At 30.9% G+C, this 18,780-nt stretch overlaps 1 protein-coding gene across 1 annotated transcript; it reads right to left on the reverse strand.

Annotated features, from left to right (window-relative positions):
• Positions 1–1,629: 1,629 nt before the first annotated feature.
• LOC129222680 (intraflagellar transport protein 81 homolog) lies at positions 1,630–18,692 on the reverse strand. Its single transcript, XM_054857210.1, has 14 exons — positions 18,467–18,692; positions 15,850–15,950; positions 14,846–15,026; positions 14,598–14,753; positions 13,413–13,523; positions 13,106–13,190; positions 10,099–10,262; positions 9,916–10,011; positions 9,349–9,492; positions 7,380–7,529; positions 5,421–5,639; positions 3,305–3,391; positions 3,072–3,229; positions 1,630–2,033 (listed from the first exon to the last, which is right to left on the reverse strand). The coding sequence occupies exons 1-14, from the start codon at positions 18,608–18,610 to the stop codon at positions 1,814–1,816; spliced, it is 2,016 nt and encodes a 671-aa protein (XP_054713185.1). The 5' UTR covers positions 18,611–18,692; the 3' UTR covers positions 1,630–1,813.
• Positions 18,693–18,780: the final 88 nt, after the last annotated feature.

Here is an 18,780-nt window from a genome sequence, read left to right on the forward strand (position 1 = left end):
TATTAATGTATTTAAAAAAAATGTTTCATGGATAACTTGTTTTAAAATCCACTTTAATAAATGATAAATTGTGATATTTTACTAATGTTGTTATATTTCTTTTATGTTTCACCGTCAAATATACACTACAAATATTTTTGTAGAGTTTCTTATGAAATGAATCATTTTTTGTCTTTGAAACTTTCAGTGACAAAATAAAAATGATTATTTTTAGCAATTTACTTCACTAGAACAGAACCCAGAACTTAGGTTACTGAAAAAAATTGCATTATTATTATTATTTTTTTTTTCATGAAGCAGATACACATACTGTACTGGAAGTTAGTTTTCAGTTTTACAGCACAAGAAAATATTTTGTCTTGCATCAGTGGTTTGCCTTGATTAAATTTTTACTAAGGTAATTTAAATCATGCTAAGATTCTCACCTCAAAGAAGCCGGATTTTCCAACTAAAAGCCTTTTTTTAGGTGGTTTAAACCAAACAAGTTAGTCTGCATTTTTTTTTCTTTTGACCTGGCTAAAATTGACACCCCCTAAAACACAGTCATAACTACTAAATAACTAATGTTTATCTTTAATATTTAACAGAAAAGTAATATCAACTTGGGTTTATCAGAATAATAGAAATATGAAGAGATTAATATTGATTAATATGGTAATAAAAAGTAGTAAAAACCTCATATTAAACAATAACTTTATTAATGAAAATTTTATATAAAATAGCTCAATTGCATTCAAATTCACTTAAATCCATTATATCAGATCATATTTTTGTTTTTATTTTTAACATTCCATTACAGAAGGCAGGTTTTGCAATTACTACCTATTTCTAACAGTTTTTGGGTATCGTTCAAGTATTATTTTGAATTTTTTTAATTATCAAATTAATATTAATGAAATATAAAATTAAGTGTTAATTGTATGTTTTCAGTCTCATTTGTATTGTGTACGAAGTTTTATTGCTATTTTGTACATTTTAAAAATCCTGCTTAATTTCCAGTTTTTATCATTTTCTCCACAGCTTTTGTCACTGACCTGGCAAAAATATTATTTTGTCAGCAAAATAATCTACACTAACGATGATTCATCTTACTGAATGCAAATGTAAACTTATAGAGAAATAACGCCATGAACAATTATAGTGAAAAGGACAAAACAGCAAAAAAGTAGTTACTCTCCCAAAACCGCAACTAACATCTCTCAGCTTGAGAGAAACTTTTTGTACACAAGTTTAGAATATTCTAGAAATGTGTAAATTGGGTGTATTAAATAATAGTAACTTCGTTGAAGCTAGGAGAAAGCAACCTGATATTGAAAGATGAATTAATGTTAAAGTTGAACCTGAGGCCCAGACACATGCTCTCCAGTTTTATACATCAACACTTCAAACATTCAGCCATACAGTAATACTTGTTTCCAGGTAGAAGTATGCACTACAATGTGTAACACTTTGAATATATCGTTGCCTCAGAGCAACACTAAGACATCTAACCCCATAAATAACACTAATGCCTCCCATAAATACACGAGGATATATTTCATGTGTGTTTAATTTATATTCATAAAAAGATATTTTGGCAAAAAACCACAAAACACATTTGATATATCTCTCAGTATTATATTTCTCAAAAAATATTTATTCTATATAGTATTTTTTTTTAATATATAATTTCTATGCAAAGTATAATATCTAACTAATTACAAAACAGCATGTAGTGCATAACTCATAAGAAAAAAAGAAAAGTGTTATGCTGTTTCTTTGTATTAAAATATAACAATAAATCAGTAGGGTTATATTTTGTTTAACTTCAAATTCATAATACTAATCGATCTGTTGTGCCAGAACTAATTGATCGATGTGCATTCTTTTCTTGCTCATGACATTTTTTCTTGCACTCAAGTAATTTCTGTAGATTGCTCCACATAATCATTTGCTTTTCATTAAAAGCTTGATTTTCCTTAACTTCCTTTTGTTCATCTCGATATATTTTAGTTTTTGCTTCTTGCTCTTGAATGTTTTTGTTGTATTGTTCCCTAGAAAAATCGATCAATAATTATTTACTACAATAATAAATAATTCCATTATGCAAGAAAAAATCGACATGTTTATTTTTTTTCTATTTGACATGTTAAAATTTTTTCATTGGATAAAGAATTAGTTGATAATATTGTTCAACTTTTGTACGATACACACACAAAAAAAGAAAAATCCTCTAATTTTCTGTCTTTTATCGATAGAATTAAAAAAACAAAGAGAAAATGACCATAATCTTCTGATAAAGTAGGCTGAACTTTGAGACGTGATGAGTATACCATGAAAATTTGGAATCAAATAGCATTGCAGGGTCAGAAATGAATTCTTAATGTAATAGAGGGAGTTGGATAGTACAAAGGTTTTCTCTTACAGTAGTGCATGCATTGAAATAATGGTTTTTAGAGGATAAAATCAATATTACTGAAGCAAAAATGGAAAAATTGTTGCATACACATGTTTTGGAATTGCAAGAAAACCCCTTTTTCAATGCAAAGTCGAGTTTCAGACAGCAAATTGAGAGTTTCCCTCCCCCCAAAAATTTAAGTTTGGGATGCCCCTGGTTACACTGTGAGGGTTGTTTTTTAACATTTGTAGTGTTTAACAGAAGGATTATGAATGTATTACAACTAGCTGATTTTATGCAATTGGCACCTAAAAGGAAAACTTTTTTGTTCTTCCAAACTCCCTCTACTCGATGATGAAAGCATTTCTGATTCTAGAATGCTGTGTGAATTGTCCAGGCCTTTTGTATGGCTTCTCAAAGTTTGGCCCACCTTTTCATATTCACCTTGTATACCCATGTGCACATATACATATTGCATACACAAGCTGCATGTTATCCAAAATTGATCATTACCAAAAAACATATAATATTATAGAAAAGTTGCATTATGTATGGACCTGGATAAAATGGACTTGAAAATTTTTCTGCTAATCTGAGTCAATCCGATAATTATTGCTATTCATAAACAGAAGAAACTCAATAATACTTCTATGAACATTAGCTATTGAAAATTAAAAAAATATTTTGCACAAACCTGATCGATTTTTTCTTGTCTGCTGCGTCGCTGGATACATAGGATTTGATTTCTTCTGATACTCTTTCATTCTGAATTTCAAGCATGTGGAGCTCAACATTTAATGTATGATAACGGTGCTCAGCTTCAGCTATTTCTTCTTTGTATGTATTCACTTCCTAAGTTAATATGAATTGATTTAATATAAAATTTAATTATTTTTAAGTTGTAAACTAGGCTGTTTTAAATCATACCTGTTCAATTTTTGAAATATTGCTTTCCAAGCCTAAAGCGCAAGAATCATATGCCTGTTTTTTCTGCTCATATTCAAAAGACATATCCTGTAGGGGAATATCAATAACATGTTAATGAATATAAATAAACAGTTTAATAATATATTTGATCTAAAAGAAAGTTTTAAACTATGGTCATTAGCAGTTACTTAATCATTCTAGATATAGTGAGATGATCTTTATATGAGTATTAAAATAGGATAATATTTCCTGCTCCTTGTGACTTTGTAATAAGATGTGTCAAAGATTATCTATTTTTGTGTGTTATAGCTGAAACCTGGAATGATTAGCTTGTTTCAAAATTTATTTTTTGTTAATTCTGTATGTCATATTCTTTTAAAATGGTGAAAGCGCTTGACATTTACAAATACAAATACAAAAGTGATGACCAGCAACAGGCTCTGGGCCCAGCTAGACTGGTCCTAGTCAATTTACAATCCCCAGTGAAGATCAATGGCCCTCTTAAAACTGTCTACTCCTTTGCTCATTACCACCTCTTCCGGTAAGCTGTTCCAAGGTTCCACTACCCTGCTAAAATAATAATTTTTCCTAACATCCATGTTAGCCTGAGATTTAAATAGCTTAAAACAATGACCCCTAGTCCTGTTTTCAGTGCTAAACTTCAGCCCTGTAACATCTTTCATTTTAATAAATTTAAACAGCTGAATCATGTCCCCTTGGTCTTTTCTTTGCTTAAGACTGTACATTTTTAACCCTCTAAGCCTGGAATCATAGTCTAAGTGAGAACGTCCATTTATTAGCCTTGTAGCTCGCCTTTGAACCCTTTCCAATACATTAATGTCTTTCTTAGATAAGGAGACCAAAACTGAACAGCATACTCCAAATGAGGTCTTACCAAACTTCTATATAAGGGCAAATATAGAAGTTTGGTAAGATTCCAAACTTCTATATTTGCCCTTATATAGAATAAATTCCCCAATTCCCCCCCCCCCCCAATTTCCAGAACATTTTAGGTTTTCAAGAATTATAAATAGTTCCATAGAGAAAAACTTGGGTTCATCAAATTTTCTGAAACTGGACAAATCTTGTTAACCGCCTCTCTTACCCATCTTCATTCAAGAATTTATATCGAGTTTCAACGGAAAAACATAGATGTAGACCGAATTTGCCCCACCTTTCCAGAAGTCCTGGAATGGGCTTTGGCTTGAAGCCCCCTAGATCTGGCATATGCGATTGAAGACAGAAATTAGGGAATGAAGTGTTTATCAATCAAAACAGTCTGAATAAATTTACTATGACTGGGGATTGTAAATTGACTAGGACCAGTCTAGCTGGGCCCAGAGCCTGTTGCTGGTCGTCACTTTTGTATTTGTATTTGTAAATATGGTAAAAGGACCTATAACTGGCCCTCTCATCGTCCATTCACCATTTTACTGAACCAATGTCAATGACTTCTACTTTCTACAAATAGTTTACATTTGATAGGAAAGAGAAAAATTAAGTTGAAATTTGAGTAGTTTAATGAGAGAAAACAACATAGAGCAGAACCTCGATTATCTGAGCTAGTTGGGACCGCTAGGGTTAGTAGAAACTTTGTATCAAATATTTGTCAGGATCGCAAATTTTTAAAATGCAGTTATTAAAAAAACAATAGAATATTTTCAAAAGTTGAACATATAAAAAGTAATGTTTTACAGTTAAAAAACTAAAATGGGAAATAAGTTGTGGTAAGTTTTTACAAGTCAATTGTTTTTTTAACAGTACCAAGTTAAATATTAAAAAAAAAAAAAATCCCAGAAAATATTTTTATCTTCGAATTGAAAATTTATCAATTTAATAAATTCATTATTAAAAAAAAAAACTTCATTATCGGCTTGCTTAATAGAAACCTTGTTTTATCGAAGGCCAGTAAATCGAGGCTCTACTGTATAACCAAAGCTTTGCATTGTATTAAAAGAAAAATATTCACCATAATAGATACAATTTAATCCAGACCATAATAAAACAACAAATAAATGAACAACTTATAAAGGGAGCGGTACTGTATTGTATTTATGGTATATCAAGAATGATGTTTGACTAAAATTTATTTAAAAATCAAGAATTCTGTGTTTACCTGGCATTGCTGTCGAAGTGGTCTTAACTCTTTAATGACTGGTGCTAAACGTGCCTTCTTCTCAGCAATTTTCATATTTAGTTTCTGGACCATGACTGACATTTCTTCAAGAGTTTGTCCCTTTTTTTCATCTAACTCTGCTTTGAGGGAAGACACTTTTTCCAATTCATCCTGGGCATTATGAAAACCACTAACACCCTTTTGCATTTCAAGTTGAGCCTAAAACAGATATTGAATATTTAAAACAAAATAGTATAATATTATTTTAGGGATTATGTTAAAATTGCTGTTGCAATATTAGCCTAAGTTGACAATAAGCATGCTTTTTGTTGCAATAATTTTATTAGCTTTAAAACAAATACACAAAAAATATTTAAAAGAGAAAAATAAAGCATCTGAAATTTTAATATGAACTGAAAAGTCAGGTTAAAAGACTTCATCATATTAGGTGTTAATGTTGTAAAATATGTGTACACAGTCTGTCTGGAAAGTAATGGCAGTGAGTTGATTGCAAGACATGTACAGGGTGTCCCAAAAGGTCGTTTACAAACTTAACATGCTGGTCTGTCATATCATGATGAACAAGATTTACATAGGAACATGTGTTCCCAAACGCAATGCTGGTGCACTACATGCACACAAAGACACAAAGTCAGACACTAACAGATGCACAACATGTCGCATATCTATTACAAAAAGACAGTTTTGCACAACATTTTAATTTTTAAGGAAAGCTTAAAGTAGTTGATGAAATTTCCGTCCTGTCAGCTCTCATAATCACGTTACAACGACAACGCAGCGATCGATGAAATCTTGTCCGAATGGATCGTTATTACAAGGGTCGGTACTTTGTCGTTGTGACGCGTGTATGACAGCTAAAGGCAGCAAATTTCAATAACAGCTATAAGCCTTCCTTGAAAACTAAAATGTTGCGTAACATCGTCTTTGTGTAATAAATATGTGACATGTTGTGCATCCTTTAGTGTCTGACTTTGTGTGTATGTAGTGTGCCAGCATTGTATTTTCGAACTTATGTTACTATGTAAATCTTGTTCATCATGATATGGCAGACCAGCATGTTAAGTTTGTAAACGACCTTTTGGGACACCCTGTATTTATCCAACCATTTAGATACATATAAAGTTTTCAAAATAGAGTGCCTGATATATCACTATCAGCCAGATTTCCAGGCATTGAAGGAGTCATGGTTGACCTTCTACAGAACGTCCTAAAGAACGTGGGTGCAAGTCTTTTTGGCTTTGTCAAATAGCTCAAAATGATGCCCTCTGATGTTAATTTTCAAGTAGAGCAACAAGAATAAGTTGAGGTGACGACAGGGAAATAGTTGACACCTTTGAATATCAACCAAGAGACTAGTCACCAGGTAAGTGCAGTTTTCATACCTGCAAAATATTCATCACTATCTCTTGATCAGTACTTTTAGGAATGTTTAATGTTTATAAGGGAATACTCATCAGCCCCTGAGTTCAAGATTTTAGTCACATATTTCGTCTGTGGTGGTGGTGATGGCTTTCCCAGAGCAGGGTTCTTCACTGACTTCTTCACAGCCTTCAAAAATCCCTTAGAATGTAACAGAAAACTTGCTCATCCGTTAAAGAATCATCGACAAAAACTCTCTTTATTATGGGAAAAGTTTCATACAGAACATGATGGCAATACAGTAAAAACTATCTACAACAATACTGTTGGGACCTAAAAAAGAATGTTATAGACAGGTTATCGTTATAGACAGTATCGTTATACACAGGTTTCACTGTATTTTGCTCTATCAAGCATGGCTTGTATTGTAGATACAAACAAGGTTAACGAAAATGCCTGTCCCTACTCGCTGAATGGTTGAAATCTCATTAGAAATTATTTTCCAGATGGACTACGTATACTTGATTTTTATATTGACATTGAAACAATATATATTTGCACTCGTATGCTTTTACTTACTAAAGTTTTAGTTAGGGCTGATTCTTTTTGTTGTAGAATATCAACTGTTCTAGACAATATTCCACATTCAGTTTTTAATTCTGCTAGCTCTTGTCGTTTCTTCTTATAAATGTTACTCTTTCCTCGAAGCTTGTTGACGTATCTCTTAAACTACAAAAAAAAAAAAAAAAAAAAAAAAAGAGAAAGAGAGAGATGATAAAACTTTTTCAAATTGTTACACAGTAAACTTACAATTCAGTGACTAACAAAAAATTTGTGTAACATTTCACAAAGTACTAGAGAAATATGTATTTTCAATAGAAGCTCATTAATTCAGACTTATTAGAGATCCAGGGGGTATGAATTAATAAAAGTATGGATTAAACAAAATAACCTATAAATTGAGTCGAGGTACATAAACAAATTACTGTACACAGAAAAATTGTATTTTGAATGAAATATAAACGCTATTGGACGTCAGCTTCTCTATCCCGATGCCCAGGTCTACAAAAATACATTATTGCATTAACTTGGCTTTTATTTACGCAGTATGCACATCTAAATGGCTGTCCAGATTAATCAAAGTCTGGTTTAATAGGGTCCCGATAAATGAGGGTTTGCTGTATATACCATTTCTTATATAAAATTTAAAATTAATCTGTAATTTAGAGGTAATAGTGGATTTAAGTAAAATTTTCTGAAGACTGTCAATTTTGTAAACTATGAGGAAACTTGGCCTCCCCCTATAAATGCTCTTCAAATAATACAAAAATCATTGAAAAAGTCCATTTAAAAAAACACTTTTCAGTTTTAGAATATGTTAGCCTAAAATTTTTGGAAACGGCAACTCAAAGTTTTTGGATCACAAACACCCCTACTGTAATTACAAAGTTCAACAAAATGTTGGGAGTCTAAAAAAAAGAAAGAAAAAAAAATACTGATTTTTCATGTTGTTTATTTTTGAAATTCTTTTATGCCAGAATTTAAACTCATCTCAGCACAAATGTTATGGTGAATGCAAATATAGTCAAAGCTCCGATTTTATGTTTCCCACTTCACATGTTTATTTAGACCTGTTTATTTAGCACAAATTACTAACCATGGACGATTTTTTTAAAGTAAAAAAGGGATTTTATAAATTTAAATTGGATTTTCTTTTAGTCAATTTATTTTTAATTTAATACAGCAAAGTATAAAAATCTTGTACAAACGTGGTAGCGTTTGATCTTTTTTCCTTTTGTATGAGCCGTGATCAATTACAAAAAAAAAAAAAAAATCCAGGGAATCAAATTCTAAACTCACCCAGTAACAGCAGACATTGCATAACCTGTTCTCTAATTAATATGTTATTTATAGATAGTTTTGTACACAAGCCAAAAAATAGCTAACCCCTCTCCCAAACTGAAATTCTAGATGCGTCACTGATAATGGCAACCTTAAAATAGCACAATGAACAATATAAATTGAAGACAAATGCTTTGTGGTTAAGAGCATGTCTTTTCATCCAAAAGCTCAGTTTTTTGCTGTAAAGAGAGAGAGAGAAAGAGAAGGGGTACAAGGTCCTTACAACCTTGAAGTATGTGTCTGCAATTCATATTGCTATTTGTAGAACTTTATCATAGTTATAATGCTTTTAACTTACGGCACAAAGTTTTATTTATAATCAGTAAGTTTTATTCACTTTTTTTTAATGCATATCACAAATAAAAGAATAGTTTTTTTTTTACATCAACTGTCAAATTTATCCTTTAAAATAAAGCATGGATAAAATGAATGCTTTTTTTTTTGGTTTATTTTCTCTAAAAAGCAATTTAATGGCTATAGATGTGAAAGAACAAGTATCCTGACTTATATGCACTTCATGCAACTCAAAATTTGATAATTAAAATCATTTGAAAAAAACAATTAAGGAAAATTTAGTAATAATTCAAAATGTTATTATCTTAACAAAACTTATGCACTCTAAATGAATGCTAAACACGATAAACACCTCATCTCCTTTCAAAAATTCTCCTTCAATCCCTTTACTGTCTGATTTTTTGGTTGAAACCTGTGCTTGCAATTCAGCTAAATGTGCTCTTGCTGAGTTTAATTCTTCTGCTGCTCGTTCCTTTTTGTGAGATAAGATGGACACCTAAAATTCAAAATAACGAGAATTACTATTCAAAACAACAACAATATATAGGTGCAAAAAAAAAAAAAAAAAAAAAAAAAGATTGTAGAAAAGAAAAAAAAAATCTACTCAATCAGTTTTTAGGTATCATATACTATGTATGTGACATAGATTTCTACATATTTAGTTTTGAGAGAATAATTTATACACATATTTATTATTTCTTTTGCAAACTTCGGAAGTTACATTAGCAGTACTCAATTAAATTGCAGATATTTATCATGCTAAAACTAGTTTGAGTGACAGATCTAATAAATGTAATTCAAATAAGATTACATTAAACAATACTTAAAAATTCTTATCAACATAAATTTATTTGCCATTAATAAAATAGTTAAAATGAAATAATAATAATAATAATAATGAAAAACATAAGTAACCCACCTGCTGTCGAAAAAGTGTTAGCTTATCATCAATAGGATTGTTATTTTTTAAGCGATTCTCTATAAAATCTTGAATTTCATTATTCACTTCTTGAATCTAAAATAAAATAAGTTCTGAATATAAATGTATGGAAAACATTTTGAACAGTATTTGAAATTATATTAACTTTAAACAGCCCCATACCTTGCTGTTTATTTCTTCCAAATCAGAACGACTTAAGGCTGGTTGAGATACTATTTTTTGTAAATCAGCAATGTACTTTTTATGAGACATTATTTCTTTAGGTAATTTTTCTTTCACCAAATAAGAGTTAACTTTTATGCTTTCCTCAAGCTTTTGAACAAGAGCTAAGAAATTCGAAAAATATATAAGAGTTATATTTTATAATTCAAAATCAATCTATCAAAGAGCAAAATTTCCTATGATTGGTATTTTTGTCATAAAACTTGCAACACTTTCAGTAGGTTTTTACATATTTTTAGAAACATTTAGCTGTTAAAACAAATATAAAGAGACATATTATGCTTTAAACATTGAAAACATGCAATAAGTAGGTTGAAAATCATTGTAAAAGCTGCATCATTTAGTTAGTCTTAATACTAGTAGAAGAATTTTTTTTCAACAGTCTACGATGCAAATTGAAAATTAAAAACAACAAGGGGTAAAAAAAAATAGTGCGCAATGTAAACTAACATTGGATTAGTCATAACACTTATTATAAATCATCAACAAGGAATGCCTGAAAGTAAAATGCAAAATTTAAAAAATATGATTAAAACATCGGTTAAAAAGTCCCAAATATAAAAGAGAAAAGACAAAGGTGTGGGTATAGTAACTTTGTATTAGAAACATGGTTACATTAAAAATATCTATGATATAGAATGCTAGATTTTTCGAACTAAGCTGCTTCTGAAATTTTTCGAATGTTTTTGTAGCCTAGTGGAAGACCATTAAGCATTATAAATGCTCTCACCATGTTTAGTATTAAATATATTAGAGTTTTCATCACAAGCTTCTGATACAGAAATGAGTAATAAATAAATAAAGAACATCAATCAGTCCAAGTGTTAGGTCTTTGACTTCAAAACGGCCAATTTCACACATCTGGTATCACAGCCAGAGTTTTCATTTCTGTGTGCACTAATTTTCCTAGTGAACTAGTCATATAGCTGCTAGAACTTGAACCAAAATGTCTGGTTGTAAAATTCAAATGTGGGATAAAAAAGTTAAAAAAAAAAAGATATACCTATGAAATCACTCACAAGTAAATCCTTTGTCTCATGCATATTGTTCAACAGAAATACTTGTTTTTAGAAATTGCAAAAAATCAAAATTGAATAGAGCCTGCCCTCATGAGCAGCTTGTTCACAATTTGTTTTTCATTTTTGCTGTGAACATTAAACTACTCTCTAATAGAGTTCCAGAATTAAAAAAAATATATATATTTGAGTGATTCTTCAGTCACCGAATCATTGCGATGCTTGAGGATTTCAATGTATCGGGAGAATCTTTCTCAGTCAGAGCCAAGGTAACCAATTTCAGATTTTTCCATGGTAAATTGACACATTCTCATTAAGCACATTTAGAACATCCAATTTGTGCAGAAATCAAACTTTTTTTTTAGAATAAATAAATACAAAAATCATTCCAGTTCAGAAATAGCAGACTTGCTAAAATTCTGCAATAATCTGCTACCGGAGTCTTAATATGATATCAAAATGTCATGTACTGTTCTACTTTTTTAAGGCAATGAAATGAAGCACTAAGACATTAAGAGAGAAATTTATGCAAAGTGCATTCCCTAAATTAGTCTCTCAGAAAAATATACACATTTTAAGGAATGAAAAGTTTTACTTATGGGTTTATTTTTCATTTGAATACTGATCATGCATGTTGTTCAACCTGCAGTTCAGCTAATGGTTACTTTAAATGATCAAAATGTTGATCACAAACACATAACGGATCGATGAGCACTCGGTAACACTATGTCAGTCAATGTTATGCATTACATTGTTTCCGCAACTGCTTGTTGTTTCGTTATATATCTAGCCACCAATGCCTAACATTTTGAAAATTTAAAGTAACAATGAGCGTAACTGAAGAGTATGATCAATATTTAAACGTAAAAAAAAAAAAAAAAATGTAAGTAATACTTTTCATTCCACAAAGTGTCAATACAATTTTTTGGCAGACTCTGTACAATCAACGTCCCCTAAATACTAAATGCCTATCCCAATTGCATCAAAAAGTGCACTTCCGCCAAGGCTCAATGCATGCGTTGACTTCACTTCCGGTAAAACTGGCAACGCTACCTGGCGGCAATGCAAAGAACTCGTTTCTATGGTAATGGATCCAAACAATTCAAATTGAATTGGTAATTGGTTAATTTCAAAATTTAAATTTATAAATTAACCAATTATGTTCTCCTTTATTAATTTCGAATACCTTCGATAGATGGCAGTAGCAGTTGTACCAAAATTTACTTACCTTCATTCCCTTGATTTGGGATCACTTTTGCTCTATGTTCAAAGCAAGAAAGCGATAGGCATTAGTATTAAGGGGCCGTTGGTATAATCTGATTGAAATCATTAATTGAAACTTTTCATTACCATTACTTGAATTAGTTATACTAGAGTCATTAAGTAATCATTATCATTAATTGAAAATTTTCAAACTGCACATCATGCTTTACTCAAATGTATATAAAATTACTTCTTACTAAAATAAATATTACATTATTGAGGCATTTAGTATCAAAACTGGCTCAATTCATTTTTAAGCATTTTACGGGAGACAAATTTTCAAGCATAAGGCTTTTTTTTTCTTTCCAAAGAAAACTGATTTTTGACAGCCATTTTCTACCTGGTTGAGTTGGATGTGCTCAAAATCACTTTGTAGCATCATTAGTGTCCATGAAAAAGCATCATATATTTAAAAAAAAAGTTTTGGGGTTTGAGTTGGTTTTGATAAGAAATTCATTATATATAAATTACATAAACTAAAAAATTCCTGAACTGTCAGTGCCGGATCTAAAGGGGAGCAAACCAAGGCCTTTGCGCCTGCTGGCAAATTCACCTGATTGCTGTGTGTGGGAGAAGATTGGTAAATATAGCAGTTTCAAGAATTGCCCTGGTTTGAAAAAAACTATGAATTGCTCATAATTTAAAAATATTAAAAAAAAAAAATTTACTGTCAGGAGTTGCTTCAAGGCTTGACATTTTTAGTTCCTTCAATTGTTGATTAAGTCTTTGAATTTTTTGCTCAGCATGGGTAAGCTGTAAATACAAGGAAGGGAGGATTACAGTTGTAATATTTTATACAAAAAGTTAGAGAAAAGAAATAAAGACATTTAAATAAAAAAATTTTTACTTTCTATGCTTTACCAAAGTAATTAATAAATTTAGAATTGTTAAAAGAAAATAACATGTAATGTTTAATAGTTCATTCAGCTATTGCATTCATGAATAATACTAAATGTTCTAGATTGAACAACTCACAGCATTTTTTTGTTCTATTTTTTGCCTTCTAAGATTCTCGGCTAAGTCTCTTTCTTCCCTCAGACTTTTAGCAACAGATAGCATGGATTCTACATTTGGATGAGATTCAACCTGAAATAAAGACAATTAATGAGCTAACAAAGAATTATTTGGGAGAAAAAGTGATGGTTAGAATTTACACTGTTTGAATAATCTTTGATCAAACCTGCCGTAGTGGTTCATATTTTCAATTCAGGGAAAAACATATACAAAATAAATATGGTGCAGTAGAATACCTTTATAATGTCTACCTATATAACGCAATTCTCTATAAACCACACAATTTTTCAAAAGTAAACAATAGGCTTTGAAGTTTAAAAAATCCTCCTGTTTTGCCTTGCAAACATAAAAATTGCTAGGCTAATTAAATTTTGAAACAGTTTTCCATTATAATTCAAAGCTTTTAAATGAAAACTATTATTCACAGTAAAGAGAAAATACCAGATGGCTTTTGAAATTGCAGCTTTCGTGCAAACCATGAAGCTACCAGAAGTGCAACATAATTCACTTTCTTTTGATTGTGTCTTATTTATTTGTGAATGACTAATTCTATAATTAGTGCTTTACTACTCATTGCAGATAAAACCCCTTCTGAAGTTCTAATATATAGACAGATTCTGAACATTAGTTTCAAAATTTGTGAAATACCTATATAACGCCAAAACCTGCATGACGCAAAAGCTCTGGTCCCAAGGTGTGCATTATAACGGTGTTCTACTGTAAAAACAATAAAAATAAAATGTTCGGATGCTTTTTGATTTATAATACTTATTTACTCAAAAGCAGTATCATAGTTAATTCATTTATAAGTAATTTAGTTAAGAGTATAGATAAAGATTTGAATAAATTTTATGAATTTAAAATCAAACACAAAAAAGTTAAGAGGCTTTAGTTTCAATATACAGTCGCACCTGTTTATAGCAAAGTCAAAGGACCTAAATAAAAATTCTGTTACATCCATACCGTAATTTTGTTATGAAAAGGTTAATCATAAAGGTCACAGAAAAAGGTGAAGGGGAAATTGAAGCTTTTAATTATAGGTTGTAGCTATAAGTTCACTATAAATGAACGCAATTGTAATAAAAGTAATATGAATATAGTTCCAACTAAATTTTAGAAATTAAAATCATCAAGTAACAGTATTACCTTCATTTTAAGCCTGTCAATCTTTTTAATTAATTGGTCTCTTTCTTCTTCCATATGTTCCAAGTCTTTTCGAATTTCTTGGGTAGAAAAACTACTTGATTTCAGAGCTTCATATTGTTTATGAACTTCTTTGAATTCTTCAATAATGCTTTCATACTAAAAGTATTAAATGTAAGAATAAGAGTAAAAGTTTAAAACAGTTTTTGCATTGTATATAATCGCTAAACTGTCAATTAATACAATCATACCTGTTCATATAATTCTTGTATGTCAGCATCTCCTTCGATATCAGGTGGCAGTTCAACTTTTACAAGAAATTGAGCTAAATAGGCTCGTTTTTTAAGTTCAGGCATTCGATGAAGAATCCATTCCAGTATATGATATATGACTGATTTTTCTCCAGTTACTAAACCTTGCCTGAAATCACTCCTGCAAAAATATATCTTCTATCACAAATGTTTATTTATAGTTTAGTTAATTATTTTTTCTAAAGTTAAATATTATAATCTTATACAGTAAAACTCCTCCTGACAAACACCCTTCAAGTGGGGACAACTTTTAATTCCCCGATTCCAATGAAAATAACATTATTAAACCCCTGTCCTAAGGACACCCCTCTATTGGGGACCAAAAAAAAAAAAAAAAAAAGAGATTAGATGGGTTTTACTGTATTCATTATTTCATCACTAATTATTTTATCAATTTAGAAAACAATAAGTTTCTACTATATTTTTTTGATACGTACAATTTATCTGTTACAATAAATTTTTGCAAATAATTCATGCAACCATGTCTCAAACTATTTGAAGCATTCAAGTTCTGTGGTCATTCTGGGTCATTGAAGGAATGATAACTTAGCTGATCTTAATGTAAAAATCTTTTAATCATCTGATTTCTCCTGTTTCGTTTTCATTTGCATTTCATCGTCAACTTTTTACATCAAACTAAAGAAAAAAAATTATCAGAAGTTGATTCACATGCATATTGGTTGGCTATGCAGCCCTTTAACAAAATTATGTATCTAAAAAAAATTTCTACCAAAATTTCATTTTAAAATTAGTACTTTTGGCTTTTACAAAATTTTATTCATAACAACAGTTTCCCCCCCTAAATGATAGGTCTTGACCCCTGCTTGTTGCGCCCTCCTCTAGATCTGGCACTAACAATCAAAATAAAATATTTTGTAAAAAATATAATAATTCAAAGCATCAGCTATTTTTAAAATATACTTATTGAGAAAATTTTTACTTACATTTCCATTGTTTCTGGTGGTTTATATTTTAATAATCTTAAGAAATTTAGGCTCTTAAGAACCATCTGCTCTGGATCTTCTGCTCTAATGTCCACTTTCATCTAACAAAGAAACATAACATAATTGAAAACAAATTGCAAAAAGAAAAAAACAAAACAGCTAATTTATAAGTGGAAATTTTCATAATGTGAAACAATTGGCGAGTTTAAAAACTTTTGCTCTACACTTGTCAGAAGAGTCAGAGGGGACATGATTCAGTTGTTTAAATTTATCAAAATGAAAGTTGTTCATGGTTTAAATTTTTGCACCGAAAGCATGACGAGGGGTTTTTGTTTTAAACTATTCAAATCTCAGACTAACCTGGAAATTAGGAAAAACTACTACTTTAGTACAGGGCCGGATTTGGAAGTGTGGAGGCCGCAGGGAACAAAGGAGTGGAGGCCCCGAATCAGGATTTGCAAAGATAATTATATTTTCGAAAACATCCAATACTTTGATATATATCCGAATATTTTGATATATATGTATATATCCAATATTTTCGATTTAAAAAATTTCCATTCAAGTCATTTCGTCAAATAATTTTTTAATTTTTGAGCTCAAGAAGCAAGAAGTTGTAAGGATGACCTGCAAAGTTGACCATTTTTCGGATTTTTTAAAACTTACTTTATTTCTTTTTAACGCATAGGTTCAAATTACAAATTAAATGAATAAAAAATATATTGCTACTGAAATGCTTGATTAAATAAAAAATTGATAGTAAATGGATACTTGCAATCAGGGCTTTCTGATATAGCAATAATATTATTTAATATTATTATTTTTGCGCAAGCATTCTTTGTAGAAATACAAAAAAAAAAAAAAAAAGTCTGGGAGAAAAAACGTAAAATTTGCTGACCCGTGAAAGTTAGGATATTTTGTAAAAAATTTATTGTGGAATCCCCTTTGATGTGGAGGCTCCGGGGCAGTAGTCTCCCCTGCCCTCCCCTAAATCCAGCCCTGTTTTAGTATGGTCATGGGCACTTGGAGCAGTTTACTGGAAGAGGTGGTAATGAGCAAAGGGGTGGATAGCTTTAAGAGGGACATAGATCTTCATTGGGGACAAATAAATTGACTAGGACTAGCCTAGCTGGGTGCAGAGCCTGCTGTTGGTCGCCACATTTGTATTTGTATAAAACAAGATACTTATCAGATTGACAAATATTTCCCAAATCAATATTGCTGAAATTTAAAATTTAATGTTTTAATTTTTAAACAAAACAAAACAAGACAAAAAATTGCATTAAAGTGAAAACAAAAATCTGCCAAATGATAAAAAATTAGCTGTTTTAAGTAAAAAGCCCAAATAAAAAATTAAAAATAAAATAAAATAGGAGGTACGATTAACAAAAATGAAACAGCAATACCAGCAGTGGTTTCCCCAATTTTGCTAGTTCCAAGATATTTTAATTCCATCATTTATGACATTCAAAAAATTTAAATATCTATGTCTAACATGGGATAGTCACATTTAAAATTTAGTTTAATTCAGCTGACAGCATTATTAATGGAATTCAGGATTTTGTTTTGAAACTGAACTTTATTTTAAATGGTGGCTTTGTTCCCAGTTCAGTCCAGACTGATTTGAGGAAGCTGTGGGCTTCTAGGCAGAAATGTTTGAAAGCAATATTTTAGACTCTTTGAACACATTGAGGAAATTGAGAAGCTTTCGGGTCTCCCTATCCCGAGTTCAAAAATGTTTCAAGGTTACAGTTCAAAAACTACAATGGTACGCTCCTTATAGTACCAATAGAAAAATGCCTTAATGCAAAGCATGCCCATATATGAAAATTGTAGGGGGGTGGGGAGGCTCAGATATTTTGCCCACGGTTTAACATGATATTTTCCCATGGAAACCGATATCAGTACAGATTAGAGTTATTAAAATTTGACATTTTAAATAACTTATTCATCAATGGCTGTAGAAGAAATGTTTTTGCATTTTTGCAAAGAAAAAAGTACTAAAAGCAAGGAAGTTCTCCTTTCTAGGGGGGGGGGGGGGAGGGGGGGCTTGATCCCCACTTACTCTCCAATATGGGTGTCCATGGCCTAATGTCACCCAAAGTGACGTTAGATGACTCTTCTGCGTAACTTTTTCAGAAATTTACGTCTTAAGAATGGTACTTTAGATTCAGTTTCATTATGATAAGAGAAAGAGGGTACGAGAGGTTTGGTGTTCCCTACCAAAGTCTTTTTTGAAACTGAAGAAAATTTTATTCTCTCTTAGGGAAAGTGGGGTGAAGTGGTCCCTCTCGAGGATATTCTAAAAAACTGAAGTTTAAAAAACCCAATTTTAGGCAACCGTTTGGTGAGAGGGATAGCCCCCAGCCTATTTTCCAAACTAAATTTAAGCTTCTTTTGTCAAGCGTCTTACAATCCCTTTTGGACCTGTGCTTTGGTGCCATCATTTGACGCCCCCTCCCCCAGATCCAACAGTAAATAGTTAACTGTTTCAGGTGGTAAAAATGCATGATATCTTGACACATTTTGAAAATAAAATAATTATAAGAAGTTATACTATGTAAGCTACTAGTTTCTTTTAAAACAGTCAAATAGATTACAATGAAATCCAACCAACCTTTTGATCCACTTCCGAAAATACATCATTCAGAATCTGTAAAAGATTATCGGTTCGCAATGAATCAAAACTGATTAAGTTAAACTTCTTATTAAACGGTTCTTTATTCAGTTCCTGGATAATAAACTTTATTTGCTGACTCATTTTCTTAGATCTTTATTGTCAGCAACGATCAAGAATGGAATGTCGGAAATTATAAGTTAAAAAATTAAAACGTCATTGATACATTTTTGTATACAATTGGTTGCCAAGGTGATGGAAAGGAGCAATTTTTACAGGTTACCGTTAAATAGTTTGATACGAACATTGAAAAT

The sequence above is a fragment of the Uloborus diversus genome, chromosome 5 (genome assembly GCF_026930045.1).
Source record: "Uloborus diversus isolate 005 chromosome 5, Udiv.v.3.1, whole genome shotgun sequence".
NCBI lineage: Eukaryota > Metazoa > Arthropoda > Arachnida > Araneae > Uloboridae > Uloborus > Uloborus diversus.

Excerpts from the sequence above, each read along its gene's own strand:
- LOC129222680 (XM_054857210.1), bottom strand. The coding sequence starts at position 18,610 with ATGAGTCAGCAAATAAAGTTTATTATCCAGGAACTGAATAAAGAACCG. Across the intron at positions 15,951-18,466 it reads TTTCGGAAGTGGATCAAAAG|ATGAAAGTGGACATTAGAGC; the intron begins GTTGGTTGGATT and ends TTTCTTTGTTAG. Across the intron at positions 3,230-3,304 it reads ATATTTCAAAAATTGAACAG|GAAGTGAATACATACAAAGA; the intron begins GTATGATTTAAA and ends ATATTAACTTAG.